The sequence below is a fragment of the Vicugna pacos genome, chromosome 2 (genome assembly GCF_048564905.1).
Source record: "Vicugna pacos chromosome 2, VicPac4, whole genome shotgun sequence".
NCBI classification, from domain to species: domain Eukaryota; kingdom Metazoa; phylum Chordata; class Mammalia; order Artiodactyla; family Camelidae; genus Vicugna; species Vicugna pacos.
In genome coordinates this window covers 120,671,853-120,690,152 of record NC_132988.1, presented here as the reverse complement: position 1 = coordinate 120,690,152, position 18,300 = coordinate 120,671,853, and the positions used below count along the sequence as shown (strand labels likewise).

Here is an 18,300-nt window from a genome sequence, read left to right as displayed (position 1 = left end):
AGAATCTTTAAAAAGAAAAAAAGAAGACACTAATGAACTTAACTACAAAACAGAAACAGACTCGCAGACATAGTAAACAATCTTATGGTTACTGGGGGAAAGGAGGTGGGAAGGGATAAATTTGGCAGTTTGAGATTTGCGAATGTTAACCACTATATATAAAAATATATTTTAAAAAGTCTTCTTTACAGCACAGGAAACTATAGTCAATATCTTATAATAACCTTCAATGAAAAAGAATATGAAAATGAATGTGTGTGTGTATAAGCATGACTGGGACATTGTGCCGTACACCAGAGAGTGACACATTGTGACTGACTGTACTTCAATTAAAAAATTAAGAAAAAGGAGGAGTGAGGTTGCCAGGTCCGTGGAGTAGAGCTAACACCAGCCTGTCCTCCAGAGTAAGCGTGCCGGTTTACGTCCCTGTCACCGGTGCATGGCACTGCTGCTCCACGTCTTTGCCAACACACATTATCGTAGGTCTTAATTTTAGTCCTTCTGGTAAATGCGAAGTCTTACTTCACTGTAGCTCTAGTGTGCATTTCCCTAATAAAGTCAGGCATTAGTCAAACGTTTATTGACTAATTGTGTATCTTCTTTTATTAATCCCCTGTTCATGTTTTCTGTCCATTTTAAAACATTGGTTTGTGTGTCTTTTTCTTCTGGATTTATAGGAATTCATTATTCTGGGCAGGGTTTCCTTTAGTTGGCTCTCCTTGGTGAGATATCTTCTACCCTTCTGTGGCTTGCTTTTTCACTTTTTAATAGTGTCTCTTCATAAACAGATTCTTAGTTTTACTGTTGCCCAGTTTATCGGTTTCTTCCCTTACGCTTGATGCATTTTGTGTCCTGTTTAAGGATGCTTATCTACCTCAAGGTCTTGGAAATATTCTTTTATGGTACCTTCTACAACCTTTGTTTTACTTTTTATGTTTAGAAACACAGTTCACTCGGAATTTATTTCTGCACGTGGTGTGAAGTAGCGGCCAAGATGCACTGGCCCTGCATGTAACAAACCCTCCTCACTATTGCTTTGCAGGGCAGCCCTTTCAGAGATCATGCGTTTTATCCATACACGTGAGGTCTGTGTGGAGAGTCCTTGTCCTGGCCCACTGGTCTACTTGTTTATCCTTGAATCGATAATACGTTGAACTCATCAGTTCCTCATAACTCTGTTGTTTCACTACTGCTCTTGATACGCAGTAGGCCTCTTGCCGAGATCATCTTGGCTCTTCTTAGTTTTTGCATGTCCATATATGTTTGGGATTCAGCTTGCCAATATCTACCAAAAGCTCCTGCTAGGGTATTAGTGAGGATCACTTTTAATCTATGAAGCAATCTCGGGGAGAACTGATGATACAATTTTAATGCATAAACCACAGAACTGTACTCTCCGTTTGCATAAAGACTGAGGACACAAGTCTTGGCCAGCCACAGAAACCAACACTGGTGTCCTTGGAGTAGGCACCGCCCAGAGGGAGGAGTCCTGCCTCAGTGTCATCCAGAATTGTAGTTTTTTAGAAAAGCTGTCCCTAGGGGGATGAAAGTGCATGAAGATACTCAGCCAAGAAAATTGCTGAAGATCAACTAACTCTCCTTTTCCTGATACCCTACTCACAAAATAACTTTCTAACCACAGTCTCCCTGTGTATCTTGAATCGAGCTGTCTGAGAACACTTGAAAAGAATTAAGTGTTTGATTTCCTTAAACTCTGGATAAAGCCCTGCTGTGCCGGTGAACGATCAGAGGCAGAGGCCGTGGCCACCTGCCGCCCCACAAGCCCGAGCACATGCCCCCTGTTGGCTCCCGACACCGCACTCTCCTCTCCCTCCCCACCGTGGCCCCTCGGTAGAATGCAGCCTCTGCGGGTACCTCTCCTCTGTCTGACCCTGAATGTCAGTGTTGCAGAGATCAGTTCTGTGGTTATCAGTGTCGGCTACGTACAGAATCAGTGGGGAGCTTCAAAAACATGTACGTGACTGGGCCACCCAGCCCACAGACCCTGATTCTGTGGGTCAGTATGGGTCTGGGCATGAGTGTTTTCCCAAAGTTCCTGCCAGGGCGGAGGACCACTGTCCCAGGCGGTCACCTGCCCGACTTTAATAAAGTCGGCTGACCACTTCCAAGTGTGCATCTCCAGCACAAGACTTCTCCTCAGAGCCAACTGCTCGTGTGATGTCTCTGTGTCAAGTCTTCTGAACACTTCTGTCTTAACGTGCCCAAGATCGAACCATGTCCCCCCTCCCCAGTAAACTGCTCCTCCCCCAGTTTCTCTGAGTAGCAAACATCTCTATCTGCTCAGGTGCACAACTGAGAAAACCAGGAATTACTCTGCATTCACACCCACAGAAGTTCCCTTCTGTTCTAAAAACGCTCTGAAAACATGTCTGCTGTGCTCCATCTTCACGGCCACCACTTGGACTCCAGGGCTATCAGATCCCACACTACAGCCACAGCCTCTCCAATCAGCTACAAGAGTAGTTTTTTAAAACATAGCTAATGCCTGTCAAACTGGCCAAAATCCAGGACGCTGACACCGCCACTTGTGGGCAAGGACATGGAGCAACGAGGACTCTCCTCACCGCTGGTGGGAACACAGAATGGCGCAGCCACCTTGGAAGAGGGCTAATCCAGGCCATGTGGCTCTGGGGAGGTAGTGAGCTAGTCAGAGGAAGTCTTTGATCTGTGTGGAACAAGCAAACAAGTAACTAGATAACTTTAGGTAACAGCAAGTTGTATGCAGAAAGCAAATCAAGGTGAAGAAATAGGTTGCAGCTGGGGGCCTGTCATCTGTGACCAAAGAAGGTCTTTCTGGAAGCAGTACTTAAGCTGACAGCCAGAAACCAGCTATGCAAAACCTGTGGTAAGAGTCTCCAGGGTGAGGAAAGAGCTTCTGCAGGAATCCTCGGGGCAGCAAGCGTGCTAAGGAGGGTGCTGGGAGGGAGGAGGGAGGGAGGTCAGAGAAGGGGCAAGGCCAGACCCACACGCCTAGGGGGACAGACCCCAGAGCCTGGATTTTATTCGAAGTGTCATGCAAAGCCACTGGAAGTTTAAGGCAGGGGAGCGACAGGATTTTTCTAACGCTTTTAAAGATCATCCTGCCTGGACGTGATGAGTCACCAGCAGGGAAAGGGCAGAAGCCGGGCGACCACTTAGGAGGCTCTGGGGCAGTCTAAGCGGGAGGAGACTGAGGCGGTGACAGGGAAGACGGAGGCAAGCAGGCAGACTCACGGCACGTTTTTGTAGGCAGACGTCATAAACTTGCCATGGGGTGAGCATGAAAGAGAATCAAAGATGACTCCTAGGATTTTGGATGAAGTAGCTAATAATAACAGCCAATACTGACTAGTCTTTGAGAGCTCATAGCTCCTAAATACTGTTCTATACCACCACCACGCACACGCATACACACGCACACACGCTGAATCCTCACGAGATTCCAGTAGGGAAAGCACTTTTATCATGTTTCTTTTACAGATCAGGAAACTGAGGCACAGAGCAGTCAAGTAACGTGTCCTACACTGTGCAGCTGGGGCGTGGGCTGACCCCCAGCCCTTGCTCTACCACTGCCAGCTCCCGAGGACACAGGAGGAGGACGCTCCCTGAGGTGGGGAAGACTCGGGGGGAAGGGCAGATTTCAGCCCCTTCAGGGGAGCATCACTCCCTGCCTGACCCGCCGAGGGCCAGCCTGGGGACAGCGGCAAGCGAGGGGCTGAGATGAGCGGAGTGCGGTGCGGAAGAGGCAGCGTGCGCAAGGGAGTCTAGAGGGAAACCGTCCTTGGCTGCAGAAGCCAACGCTGAACAGTCGGGCACAGAGAGACGAGCCGGGTCTCACCACAGCAACACAAAACCACCTACTTGCTGACCCCCTCCACAGGCTTCCCGTGATGCCACGTACTGGGTTCTCAATACCCATTTATACTCTGCCATTCTGTTAGAGTAGACGCTCACTGCTCCGTGTTTTAAAAATGTTTTCTTCTCCAGAGAAGGGTAGATAAAATGTTCTAAAGTAAACCCAGGGAAAGAAGATCTCTCCCATTTCTGGTCTCACAAGGGCATGAAACAAAGCGGTTGTGTCTAGATGGTCAAGAATTTGGTTTTCAGAACAAAATGCCATCACACTGTCTTTGCAGAAAATAAAGCTAACTTACTGCTTCTGGAACACTGTACCATAACCCTCTGTGTCCTTGGCTCATAACTAGGAGGGGAGCCTTGGGGTGGGGGCACTTTTTCTGCCGTAAAAAGGAAATGGTCCATGGTGGTCACCACCAGCCTGTCCCGCCACAAGAAGCACGGGTGGGTCTGAGAGTCCACGTACACGTGCTGTGGACACACTATTGTTTCAAAAAGCAAAGGGCCACTTTTCGAACCTTACCACGGCTTCTGAAGTGGATGGGGGTCTCTGCAGCCCAGTTCTGGGGAAGGTCTCCCTTGGACAGAGCAGGTGCAGCCTGAGCTTGCCAAACAGGATCTGCAGGAGAAGCAGTCACGGGAGGTGAGCGGGTCCCAGGCCTGAGGGGGCCGCACACCCGTGACAGCTAGAGGACCTGCCAGAGAAGACACGCCCATCAGGGGTTACAAGAAACTGAAATTCTGACTTTCTACTTCTCTTGGATTTAAAGGCTTTGAAGTAACGAATCTCAATGTGAGAGAACATGAACAGCTTACATGCTTTTCGGATAAATTATTAAAAATTCATAACATTTAACACTACAATAAAAAAATTTATAAATGCAGAATAAATCTCCCTTTGATCCCTGAATAAGAAACATATGTTATAGAAGAACCAAGCCTTAGCTTTACCTCCCGAAGCTGATTACTGCTCGTTATAAGAAACTGTTCTCCTGCAACAAAATGGGCTTCTTGCTCCAATTCCTTGAGACGAGACTACAAATGTGATAAACACAATCTTATTAGTAGTTCTTACAATTTAAGATTATTGAATTTGTTCATGAAACAATTCTCAACAAAAGATCTTACAAGAATAAAAAACAGCGTAAAATTTACCAAAATGGACATTAAAAAATACATATTTTGACCTGTGGAACACTCAGACTCATAGAATCACTCTCCTAAGTGAAGGTAACCTAAGAAAGCAAACTGAAAGAAGCAATAATACACCAAAATGAGGGAGGGAAAGAATGAATTCTCCAGCAACATTACGACCGGTAAAGGGATCCAGCATCATACCACAAACTGCAAAACTTCCACAGCATCCCATGACAGAAGAGTCAGGACCAAGCTGCACAGTGACCACAGCGATTGCAATGCAGGGCCTCCCCTCCCAACAGAGGAGCAGCTACGGAGAATGAGCGATAACGCTCTGAATGGCCAACACAACTGGGACATAGCTGGGGTGAGGGGCGGGAGGCGTGGAAGGCCCAGGTGGGAAAAAGCCAAACGTACCTTGTGAAACAGCTGATGAACACAGTGCTGAGCGGAGCAGTAGGACATGCTGAATTTATGAACCCCTCACTCCCTCACCACTTAGGTCAGAAGAAAAGTCGAAGACCAAGACTTTTAAAAAATTATTATAAAAGAAAAAGAGAGCGGAGTCTAAACCAGCCGACTCTGGGGAAACCAACTCTGCATTGTACCTTTATCAGACAAGAGCTGTCTTCAGGCTAAAATTCTGAAAGACACTTACAAGCAGGGTCCAGGGAACCCAGAAGCAGGGCAAGCATGATGCAACGAAACAGGCGAAAAGAAGAACCCGAACAACCGCCTCGGTTAGTGCACCAAATCCTGCAGTCAAGAAATGATGACAAGAAGGAGCAAAGCATTAAAAGACAGGCAATGGATCTCTTCAGGAATAAGTGAGACCTCAGGAAGCAAAAACTTCAGGAGCAAATTCTTTGATCTCAAAGAATTAAGAGAGACCATGAGCTTCCAGTTAAAATGGCACAGTAAATTCACACAGTCATACGTTCCTTGTGTTCACGCACACAACGGTGATGGATGGGTACAAAAAGAGAAAAGCAAACAGACAGTTTTGAACAAAACATAAACATCTCTTCAGAGCAGACATAGATGAGAAAGAACTACAAAGCAGCAGGCAGAGCCGAGGCCAAAGCCCAGCTGGACTGGGGCCAGGATCTATCTGTCTCCAACTGCCGCCCAACAATCCACTGCGACCCACACCGTGTGGTTTGTTCACATTGCTATGGGTCAGCAATTTGGGTGGGGCTCAGCTAGGTGCCCCTGTGGCCTCATGGGTAGAAGTTTGCACATTCTTCATTAGACTTATCTCAAATACTTGGCCCACTGAAAATGCGTTTACTGGCTTCTTATTGACAGGATTTCTCTATACAGTCTGCATGTAAGTTTTTGTCATATGCATGGAAAATACAATCAAAATCCCAAGAGGTTTTTTTTTAAGTAGATCATAGAATTTTCTATGGAAATTCAAAGAATACAGAATGGCCAACACTGTGTGGAAGAACAAAGGTGGAAGACTACAGGACATCCAGACGCATTACAAAGCTACAGTAACCGAGCCAGGGGAGCAGAACCACACGGACAGACACATAAAACAACAGACCAGAGCAGAGCCCAGAGGAAGACCTGCACATGCACAGCGACCTGATTTGTGAAAAAGGTGCTGCTGTAACTCTGTTGGGGAAACAGTGGCACTTCTAATAAATGATGCTGAAATGAATGGAAATCCATCTGGGAATAAAGCCTTAACTGTGCTTTATACCAGGTGGAAAAATTAATTTGAAATAAATGATATACTTAAAATAATACAGTTTATAGGATGAAGCACGGGAGAGTATCGTTACCTGAGGGCAAAGACTTCTTAGCACATAAAACTCTTATTTAGGAAATAGTTCATTGGACTTGTTGAAAATGAAGAGCTTCTGTTCATCAAAGACACAGCTACTGGGGGAGGGTATAGCTCAGGGGTGGAGCATGTGCTTAGCATGCACTAAGTCCTGGGTTCAGTCCCCAGTACCTCTTTTTAAATAAATGAGTAAATCTAATTACCCTCCTCCCTACCCACACACAATAAAAAGACACAGCTATTGAGAGTAAAAAGACAAGCCACAGACAGACTGGGCCAGATAGTAAATATATTAGGCTCCATGGGTCACACATGCTTTCTGTCACATATCATTCTCACATTTGTTTTTTTAATTATAAAAAACCGTTCTTAATTTGCAGGCCATATGAAAACCACAGGATGGATTTGTCCAACAGATGGATTTGCCAAACCCTGGACTGGGAGACAGTATTTTCAATTTATCTTACAAAGGAATCATATACAGAATATATAAAGAACTCCTACAAATAAGTAAGAAAAAGTCAGTTAACACACATTTTCAAATGGGTGAAGTCTTTGAAAAGTTGGACCAAAAAAGACTATATTCAAAATACCATCAAGTACATGAAAAGGTGCCCATTATTATTATTTATCAGGGAAATGCAAATTAAATCCACAATGAGATACAACTACAGACCCATCAGAATAGCTAGAGTGAAAAAGACGGACAATACCGTGTTGGTGAGAATGTCGCAAATGGGACAGTAAAATGTTAACCAATTTGAAAAGCTGTTTGGATGTACCCACCACAAGTACTCACATCCTGTAATCCAGCAATTTTACATCCATTCTTGGATATAAAACCGAGACAGAGCTCTCACATCCACCGCACGTTAGGCACATGAATATTCACAGCCACTGTGATCACAGTGCCCACCAGCGAGCGAGGGTGTAAAAGAAGGATGCACCTCCCTACAGTAGGTTCTATAAGCAATTTTTACTAGAATGCACTTCTGCTACTCTCAACCAAGCTGGTGAATCCCTCAGACAGCATGTGAGCAAAAGGAGACAGAACCAAAGAGCCCATGCTGTGTGGCTCACATGAAGCACACGATCACTGAGGATGGAGTCAGATTAATGGCTGTCTCTAGGGGTACAAACTGGAAGGGGCAGGAAGGAGCCTTCTGGGTGCTGGAAATATTCTATATCTTGATTTGGGTGGAGGTTACACAGGTGTGTACATATGTAAAACTACATCAAGCTCTGCATGTAAGATTTGCACCAAGCAGATTCAGGGCAGATGGTGGAGCAGGAGTTGAGAGGTGAGAATCTGTCTCCCACCTGGAAAACAAATGCAGGGGCAGAATCCTCTAATGTAACCATTTGGGAACTCTGGAGTCTGTTGATGGCTTGCAACTTTGGTTTTGGGAAGCCTTGAATGGTAAATTGCAGTTTATTTTGGTCAATTTTGGCTTTTAGCACAGTAGCAGCTACCCACCCCTACCCTGAGCCATGAGGTAGGAGGCCAGGAGGCAGCCTGGAGCAGCCTGAACACAGCTGGTGGGAGCCAGGGTGGGCAAAAAAGACCCTGTTCTCCAAATACTGGGGATCTGTGCTCTGATCACTGATTGCTGCTTCTAATAACAGAGATTCAGACAAATAGGCAGGCAGCCATTCTCTTTTTGTGTGTATGTATGTATATATACATATATATTTTTTTAAAATTGAAGTATAGTCAGTTTATAATGTGTCAATTTCTGGCGTACAGCATAATGCTTCAGTCATACATGGATATATATCTATATCTATATATATTTCACATTCTTTTTCACCTTAAGTTTCTACAGGATATTGAGTATAGTTCCCTGTGCTATACAGTATGAAATTGCTGTTTATCTATTTTATATATAGCAGTTAGTATCTGTAAATCTCAAACTCCCAATTTATCCCTTCCCACCCCCTTTACCTCCTGGTAAAGAAAAGTTTATTTTCTATGGCTGTGAGCGTTTCTGTTTTATAAATAAATTTGTTTGTCTTTTTTTTTTTTCAGACTCCACATATAAAGTGATATCATATGGTATTTTTCTTTCTCTTTCTGGCTTACTTCACTTAGAATGACAATCTCCATGTCCATCCATGTTGCTGCAAATGGCATTATTATTTTTTATGGCTGAGTATTATTCCATTATATAAATATACCACAGCTTCTTTATCCAGTCATCTGTCAATGAACATTTAGACTGTTTCCATGTCTTGGCTATTGTAAATAGTGCTGCTATGAACATTGGGGTGCACATATCTTTTTGAATTAAGGTTCCCTCTGGATATATGCCAGGGAGTGGAATTACTGGATCATAAGGTAAGTCTATTTTTAGTCTTTTGAGGAATATCCATACTGTTTTCCATAATGGCTGCACCAAACTACAGGCAGCCATTCTTGTTGCACCTTCCGCATTATTGTAGGAAGCTCCCTCTCCAGCTGAAGTGATTTAAAGGTCTTTTTTAACCCTTCTGCATGTTTCACTTTTTCTCCTTTCAGGAGACAGATGTTAAAGACAAGGACACTAAAAAATAACTGCACATACATGGGGAAAATTAGAAAGTGACTGAGCATGCCCAGGAAAAGGCTCAGAAAAGACCTGAGAAGAACTTAGGTTTACACTTCATGCTGGTCCTCAACACAGAGACAAGCTACAATAATTTAAAACACACACACACACACACACACACACAAACACCAGAAATGATAATAAACAGAAAGAGCAAACTGTGGGAAAGGGGGAGAATCTGATTTCCAGAGTTACCACATTATTAGATCCTAATGTCCAGTGTTCAACAAAAAATCACAAGGCATACAAAAAACAAAAACAGGAAAGTATGGCCTATTCAAAAGGGAAAAAATCAACAGAAATTGTTACTGAAAAAAAGACCTAACGGTAGATATACAGACAACTTTAAAATAACTGTCTTACAGATGCTCACAGAACTAAAGGAAGGTGTGAAGAAAGTCAAGAAAACAACGTGTGAACAAAATGGAAATATTAATAAAGAGAAAATTTTAAAAAGAAAACAAAAAAATTCTGGAGCTGAAAAGTACAGTAACTGAAATTTAAAAAGTCACTAGAGGGATTCAAAGGCATATTTGAGCAGGCAGAGGAAAGAATCAGTGAACTTAATAAAGGAAGAATAATGAAAATGATTGAGGCTGAGGAACAGAAAGAAAAAGGATTGATGAAAAGTGAATAGAGCTTAAGGGACCTGTGGGACACTATCAAGTGGACCAACATACAGATTGTGGGAATCCCAGAAGGAGAAGAGAAAGAAAAGGGCAGCAAGAATATTGAAAGATATACTTGCTGAAAACCTCTCAAATTTGATGAAAAATGTGAGTATAAACATCCAAGAAGCTCAAAGAACTTCAAGTAAGATGAACTCAAAGAGACAAACATAAAAACATATTATCATCAAACTCTGAAGAGACAAAGAGAGAATTTTGAAAGTAGCAAGAGAACAGTGTCATCACATACGAGGGATACTGAGTAAGATTGTCAGCAGATCTCTCACCAGACTTTGAAGTCCAGAGGAGAGTGCGTTAATATATTCAAAGTGCTAAAAGAAAAAACTATCAACCGAAAGTCCTTGTCAGGCAAAACTGTCCTTTGAGAGTGAGAGAGAAATTAAGACAATCCCAGATCAACAAAAGCTGAGGGAGATATGACCACTACACTTGCCCTGAAAGAAATGCTCAAGAAAGACCTGCACGGTACAGTAACCTGAAGCCAAATGAAGAAATAAAGGACACAGTACAGTAACCTGAAGCCAAATGAAGAAATAAAGATCTCAATAAAGGTAAATACATGAATTATAAAAGCTAGTATTATAACAATTTGTAGCTGTACTTTTTATTTTCTGTATGATTTAAGAAATAATTGAGTGTAAAAGTGAGTATTTACTGTAACTTCAGTTTGTGACTCTAAATCTTCTTTTCTACATAATTAAAAAAAATTATTAGTTCACATTTTGGAGCACACAATGTATAAGGACGAAATTTTGTGACAGCAACAATGGGAAGGGTTGGGGACAGAGCTGTAAAGAAGCAGAGTTTTTGTATGTCATTGAAGTTAGGCTGGTATAAATTCAAATTAGACTGTTATAACTTTACAGTGTTAAATGTAATCCCCATGATAACCATAAAGAAAATAGCTATAGCACACACACAAAAGGAAATGAAAAAGGAATTTAAACATTTCACCACAAGGAATCAACTAAACGCAAAAGAAGACAGTAATGCAGGAAATGAAGGACAAAAAGCTGTAAGCTTATAAGGCATATAGAAAAATAGCACAGTAACAAAAGTGAGTCACTTCTTACCACTAATTAATTAAATATAAATGGATTAATTCTCCAATCAAAAGACAGAGACTGACAGAATGGATAAAAACACATGATCCATCTATATGCTGTCTGCAAAAGACTCACTTTAAATCCAAAGATACAAACAGGTTGAAATGGAAAGGATGGAAAGAGATATTCTATTCAAATAGTAACCAAAACTCAGCAAAATAGAATTTAAATAAAAAATGGTTACAAGAGACACAGGATGACATATTTTCAATACAGTAAGAAGATATGACAATTATAAACATTTACATACCTAATGACAGACCATCAAAATATATGAAGGAAAACTTACAGAATTGAAAGGAGAAATAGAGAGTTCTACAATAACAGTTGGAGGCTTGAATATTCCACTCACAATAATGGATAGAATAACCAAGCAGAAGATAAGTAAGGAAATAGAGGACTTAGACAATGATAAACCAACTAGATCTAACAGACATGTACATAACACTCAACCCATCAATAACATGCACATGGGATATTCTTCTCAAGTGCACATAGGATATTTTCCAGGATAGACTATATGTTAGGCAACTAATTAAGTCTCAAGAGATTTTAAAAGATAGATATCATACAGAGTATCTTCTCTGACCACAAGAAGTTGAAGTTAGAAATCAATAACAAAAGGAAAACTGGAAAATTCATAATTGTAGAAATTAAACAATACGCTTTTAAACAACCAAGAGATAAAAAAAGAAATGAAAACCAAACTTAGAAAGTACTTAGAGATGAATGAAAACAAAACCACAACAAACCTGCATACGGGATGCAGCAAAAGCAGTACTAAGGAAAAAATTTATAGCTATAAATGCTTATATTAAAAAACAGGAAACTGAAAAATTGTGCTCTACACTGGAAATTGACACACTGTAAAATGACTATAACTCAATAAAAAAAGTTAAAAAAAAAAGAAAGAAAGATCTGAATTCAATAACCTAACTTTACAATATAGAGCTAGAAAAAGGACAGACTAAACCCAAAGATAGTAGAGGGAGGAAATAATAAAGATAAAAGCAGAGATAAATGAAATAGAGAATAGAAAAACAGTAACGAAAATCAATGAAATTAAAATTTGGTTCTTTGAAAAGATCAGCAAAACTGACAAACCTTCATCTAGGTAGACTGAGAAAAAAAGAGAAGGCTCAAATTACTAAAACCAGAAATTTCAGTGAAAATATTACTATCAATTTAAAAGAAATAAAAAGGATTGTCAAACTATGAACAACTGTACACCAGCAAATTGGATAACCTACATGAAACAAATTTTTAGAAACATAAAACCTACCAAGACTAAATCATGGAGAAACATAAAAACTGAATAGACCTGTAACTAGTAAGTAGATTGATTCAGTAATCAAATATCTGCTAACAAAAAAAAGCCCTAGACCCAATGGCTTCACTGGTGAATTCTACCAAACATTTAAAGAAGAACTAATCCAATTTTTTTCAACCTTTTCAAAATAAATGGAGAGGGCAACACTTCCCATCCCATTTTATGAGGCCAGCATTTCTCGGATAAAAAAGCCAAACAAACACACTACAAGAAGACTACAGATCAATATCCCTTATCAACACTGATGAAAATTCCTTAACAAAATGCTAGCAAGCAGAATCCGGCAGTATATTAAAAGGATTATATACCATGCCCAAGTGGGATTTATTCCTGGAATGCAAGGATGGTTCAACATATGAAAATTAATCAGTGTAGTATGCCACGTCAACAGAATAGACTGGGGGGAAAACACAATCATCTCAAATGATATAGAAAAAGCATCTGACAATGTTGGACATGCTTTTATTATAAAAACACTCAGCAAACTAGGAATGGAGTAAAACTACCTCAATATAGTAAAAGTCATAAATGAAACACCCACAGCAAGCATCATACTCAGTGGTGAAAGGAAGGGGTTCCTCTAAACAAGGCAGAAACAGAAACAAGGCAAAGATGCTTGCTTTCACCACTTCTATTCAACATGGTATGGAAGTTCTAGCTAGAGCAATTAGGCAAGAAAAATAAATACAAGGCACACAAATTGGAAAGGAAGAACTAAAATTATCTCTGTTTGCAGATGACATGATCTCATATATAGAAAATTCTAAAGATTCCAAAAAAAAAAAAAAACAACCAACTGTTAGAACCTTTTGAACTCAGGAAAATAGCAGGATACCACAGCAATACACAAAAATCAGTTTCACTTCTACACATGAACAATTTGAAAAGGAAATAATAAAAACAATTTCATTCACAACAGCATCATAAAGAATAAAATACTTAGAAATTAACCACAGAGGTGAAAGATTTATATGATGAAAACTACAAAACATTGCTGAAAGAAATGTTAAGAGACATAAATAAATGGAAACACATCTCATGCTCATGGACTGTAAGGCAATATATCAAGATGTCAATATTACTCAAAGTGATCTATAGATTCGGTGCAATCCCTATCAAAATCTCAAAGATATTTTTTTTCAGAAATAGAAAAATCCATCCTAAAATTCATTTAGAATCTCAAGGGACATCAAGTAGTAAAAAAATCTTGAAAAAGGAGAACAAAACTGCAGGACCTACACTTCCTACTTTCAAAACTTACTACAAAGCTACAGTAATCAAAATAGTGTGGTACTGGCATAAAGACAGACATACAGACCAAGGGAACGGAATAGGCAGCCCAGAAATAAACCTTTGAATGTGTGGTCAGATGACTTTTGATGAGGGAGCCAAGGCCACTCACTAGGGAAAGGACAGTCTTTTCAGCAAATGGTGCCAGGAAAACTGAATGTTCACGTCCAGGAGAATGAAGCTGGGCCCTTACCTGACACCACATACAAAAACTAACTCAAACTGGAGCAAGGACCTAAATGCAAGACCTAAAATAATGAAACTCTTAGAAGAAAACAGGACAGAGGCTTTACGACATTGGATTTGGCAATGATTTCCTGGATACAATACCAAAGGCACAGGTAGCAAAAGAAAAAATTAAAAAATTGGATTTTATGAAAATCTAAAATTTTTATGCATCAAAATGCACTATCAACAGAGTAAAAGGGCAAACCACTGAACAGAAGAAAATATTTGAAAATCATTTATCTTGATAAGGGATTAACATCCAGAATATACAGAGATCTGCTGAAATTCAACAACAAGAAAAAAAAACAAACAACCCAATTCAAAAATGGGCAAAGGACCTGAATAGACATCTTTTTCCAAAGAAGATATACAAATGGCCAATAAACACATTAAAAGATTTTCAACATCACTGATCATTAGTTAAAAGCAAATCAAAACTACAATGAGATACCACTTCACATTCATTAGGATGGCTACTACCAAAAAAAAAAAAAACCAGGAAACAGTAAATGTTAGCAAGGATACAGAGAAACTGGAACCCTTGTGCACTGTTGGTGGGAATGTAAAATGCTATACCCGCTGTGGGAAAAGTATGGTGGTTCCTCAAAAAATTAAAAACAAAATTACCATAAGATTTATCAAATGACTTCTAAGTATATGTTCAAAAGAACTGAACGCAGGATTTCAAAGAGATATTCATAGGTCATATTCACAATAGCTAAAACATAGAAGCAACCCAAGTTGCAGCCATCAACAAATGGATAGATAATCAAAATTTGTTATAAACACACAATGGCTATTCAACCTCAAAAAAGGAAGAAAGTTCTGCAGTATGCTACAACCTGGATGAACCTTGAGGACATTATGCTAAGCGAAATGAGCTGGTCTCAGACAAATACTGTATGATTCCACTTACATGAAGCAGTTAGAGCAGTCAAAATCATAAACGCAGAAAGTAGAATGGCGGTTCCAGAAGCTGGAAGAAGGGGAGATGGGGAGTTATTGCTTAATAGGTATAGAGTTTCCATTTTACAAGACAAGGTACTTATGGGGATGGATGGTGGTGATGGTTGCACAACAATGTGAACGTACTTCATACCACTGTTCTGTGTAGTTACAAATGGTTAAGATGTAAATTTTATGTTAAGTGTATTTTATCACAATAAATGAAAAAGATTTGCACTATTCATTGCATATAATTTCTTTCTCAATTTAAAAAATACATAAAAAGAAAAAAAAATCAGTTCCAGGTGGATTATAAACCTCAGTGCAAAGGCTAATGAAAACAGCTTTCAAACATAACACATGAGAGCACTTCACAAGCTTGAAGTAAGCAAAGGTTTCTTAAACAGGATGCAAGAAGCACCAACCATAAGCAAAATGATTGATAAATTGCACTGCATTAAAAATTAAGAACTTCTGTTGATCGGAAGACACCATTAGGAGAGTAAAAAGGTAAGACAGAAAGGGAGAAGGTATGGTAACAGATTTGTAACCAGAATATATCAAGATGTCCTATAAATCAGTAAGCAAAGACAAAACTCTCAACACATAAAAACAGGTAAAAATTTTGAGCAGATCATTTACCAAAGAGGAACTCCTAGTAGCCAATGATGATATGAAAAACTACGCAGCCTCCTCAGTAATCAGGACGATAGAAACCAATACCACAAAGAGATACCACTGTGTCCTAAGCAAAACAGCCCTATTAAGAGTCTGTGAGCCCGTGCAGGTGAGGATGCACAATGACAGGGCCCTCCGTGCACTTCTGGCAGGGGCGACTTGGAAGGTAATTCAGCTTGTCTGATGGAGCTGAGCAACACCAAGTGACCCTGCAGCCCACCCTGCCTCAGACCCCAAGAGCACTTGCCCACGGGCCCAGGAGGCACACTCTGGGTGCAGCATGGGTTGTAATGCCTGCACGCTGGAAACAACCCTGATGCCATCAACAGTGTGATGGGTCGTGCTGCAGAGGACTAAGCACCCAGCACAAGGACTAGAAGCTGAGATGCAGAGGCCAGGTGAGAGCCAGCAGCACAACTATTAATTTACAGTTCCTTCAAAAGGGAAGATGACTATACTGTTTAGGCGCTGAAGTGGAAAACTGAAGAAAAGCAATAATGTAATGACTACAAAAGTCAGGATGGGGGTTACTTTTAGCAGCAGGAAGAGGGTTCTGACAGGGAAGGGCACACAGGGCTTTTGGAAATTCTATGCTTTGACCTAGAGGATGATTATACCAGTTTCCTTTAAAAATAACTTAAGGGGTACATTTTAATTCATCTTTTTCATGCATTTTTATGCACCCCTCTGTATTTTGTAGTTTTCACGGTTAGAAACCTTTGATTTTGCTTTTTTTAAAGAACCCAAGAAACCCACGAATTCCCCTCACCAACCACAGCGGGGAAAGTCCTTGCAGGAAGAACCTAAGTTTGGAGGTCACCGAGCATCCACTGAACCACACACACATCCACATGGGGGAGCAGCCAGATGTGATGCTTGTTTAAACCTTTCCAAAGTGTGGCACTCCCCTGTAGGAGTCAGGGACAGGAGCAACAGTGACAACATCAGTCTGGGGCAAACGAGGATGCAAAGAAAAGGGAAGTCACCCGAGAAGTGCCACAGGTAGCAACTCATCACACGGGAGAGAGCTAACACGTACAAACAGTCTGATATGAGAATGTACCCCAAGAAGTGCTGAAGTCCTCTCCATTTCTTCTTTGTTCACCCGAATGTTGTGGCTTTCCATCACTGTGAGTCAAAAACCAAAGGAGATGAAATTTGCACTGCATCAACAAATCATTTCCGTGAAAGACTGCAGCGCCCGGAGCAAGCCTCACTCCCAGTGAGGACCATGACAACTGCCTGCTGCGTGCCAAGCTCAGCGCTGTATAGGAGGGTAAACATTCGGCCCCAGCAATGGTGGCAGTGGGCATGGGGACGCTGGGCGAGGCTCTGCGCTCCTGGGTGCCCAGCAGAGCAAAGACAGAGGAGAGCCTGTGGCAGGCCTTCCAGGGGGTTCTCACCAAGCGGGAGGGTTAAAGGCCAGCAGAGCAGGACCAGACAACTGCTGACTGACATAAAGCATCCAGACAGGCCTCCTCCCTGCACCGCTGCTCTCGGGAGTGCGGGAGACGGGCAGGTGCCCCCGGGCCAGGGCACTGCAGACCTGGCAGCCCAGATGGGATGCCACGTGGCCCAGATGTCAGAACGTTCTGGTCCTTCTTGACCAAGAGGTGATGCGGTCCAGCCCCTCTCGTCACAGACGGGGAAGTTAGGGGCTTGACACAATACACGACCAACCCCGAGCTAAGAGAAACAGTTGTTCCCAAACAGTACAAAGAACTCACTAGAAAGATGACTATACGTCATCCTTATGGGACCTTACCTGCCAAAACTGGTATCAGAGGAAGCTCCAGCGTACAAAACAGTGTCCATAAACCATAAGCCCGTTTGATAGAAATGATATCACTGTTACTTTTAAGCTATTATTTCTACCTGCACTGGCTGAACAACCTACTTAATTTCACTGAGCTACAATCAAGGCAACTCCTGCGGCACACATGGTTGGCTTCCCCTGTTCTCCTTCCTAATAAAACTCCTGTTTCCGTCTAATGTCCTATTTTATTACCACACCCAGAGGGAGATATTCAGAAATATTTGGTAGGACAAGTCCCCTCCCACTTTCCTTTAATCTTTCTCACTTTTAAGTGTGATTTAGGTATTTGTGAACTTTGAGTTTCCTGTTTTAATTTCAAAATAAGTTTACTGAATTCTCAAAAATTTAACTAGAGTTTTCGCTGATTTTGCATAGACTCTATAAATTATTGTGGGGAGAAGTGAAGGTTACCTCCTCCAGAAGCACGCACCACGTCTCCATCTGCTCAGACCATCTCCCCTGCTCTCTCAGAGTTTCCATCTGAAGGGTCCTCGGTCCCATCTGCTCCTCTGCTGTGCCCTCAGACCCACACTCTGCCCTGCTCCTGGCCCTAGAGGAAGGGCTGACGCCCTCCAGGCCGCATGCCTGGGCTCCTTCCCTGCTCTTGGGCTGGTTTTACCCATCTGGGGGCAGGAGGAGACTGAAGTGGGCTCCCCCTGCCCACCAGCCGCAGTGCACTGCCAGCTGTGGTCCTCAGCCTGTAGCCACAGCTTCCGGTGCCTGTCCCTGGAGGCCACTGCATCCTTTGCTGGCTCTCTTACCCCAGCCCTTGTCTTGGTAGCCAGCCCCTTCACTCAACACTTCTCGATTGTTCCTTCAAATGACCTCTGCTTCCCAGTGAGA

General features: G+C 41.7%; 1 protein-coding gene across 3 annotated transcripts in view; it reads right to left on the bottom strand.

The window, feature by feature from the left end:
* Window positions 1-18,300, bottom strand: part of HAUS3 (HAUS augmin like complex subunit 3) — a 147,688-nt gene that overhangs the window by 83,588 nt on the left and 45,800 nt on the right. For 2 of the 3 annotated variants that reach the window (XM_072947998.1, XM_072948005.1), the window contains exons 8-9: window positions 4,807-4,890; window positions 4,379-4,474 (exon numbers count right to left, since the gene is read on the bottom strand). In XM_072947998.1, the coding sequence (XP_072804099.1) occupies window positions 4,379-4,474; window positions 4,807-4,890 (180 nt within the window). Of the gene's footprint in view, window positions 1-4,378; window positions 4,475-4,806; window positions 4,891-16,704; window positions 16,770-17,406; window positions 17,469-18,300 lie in introns of all 3 variants that reach the window. The other variant, XM_072948033.1, reaches the window with a different exon arrangement.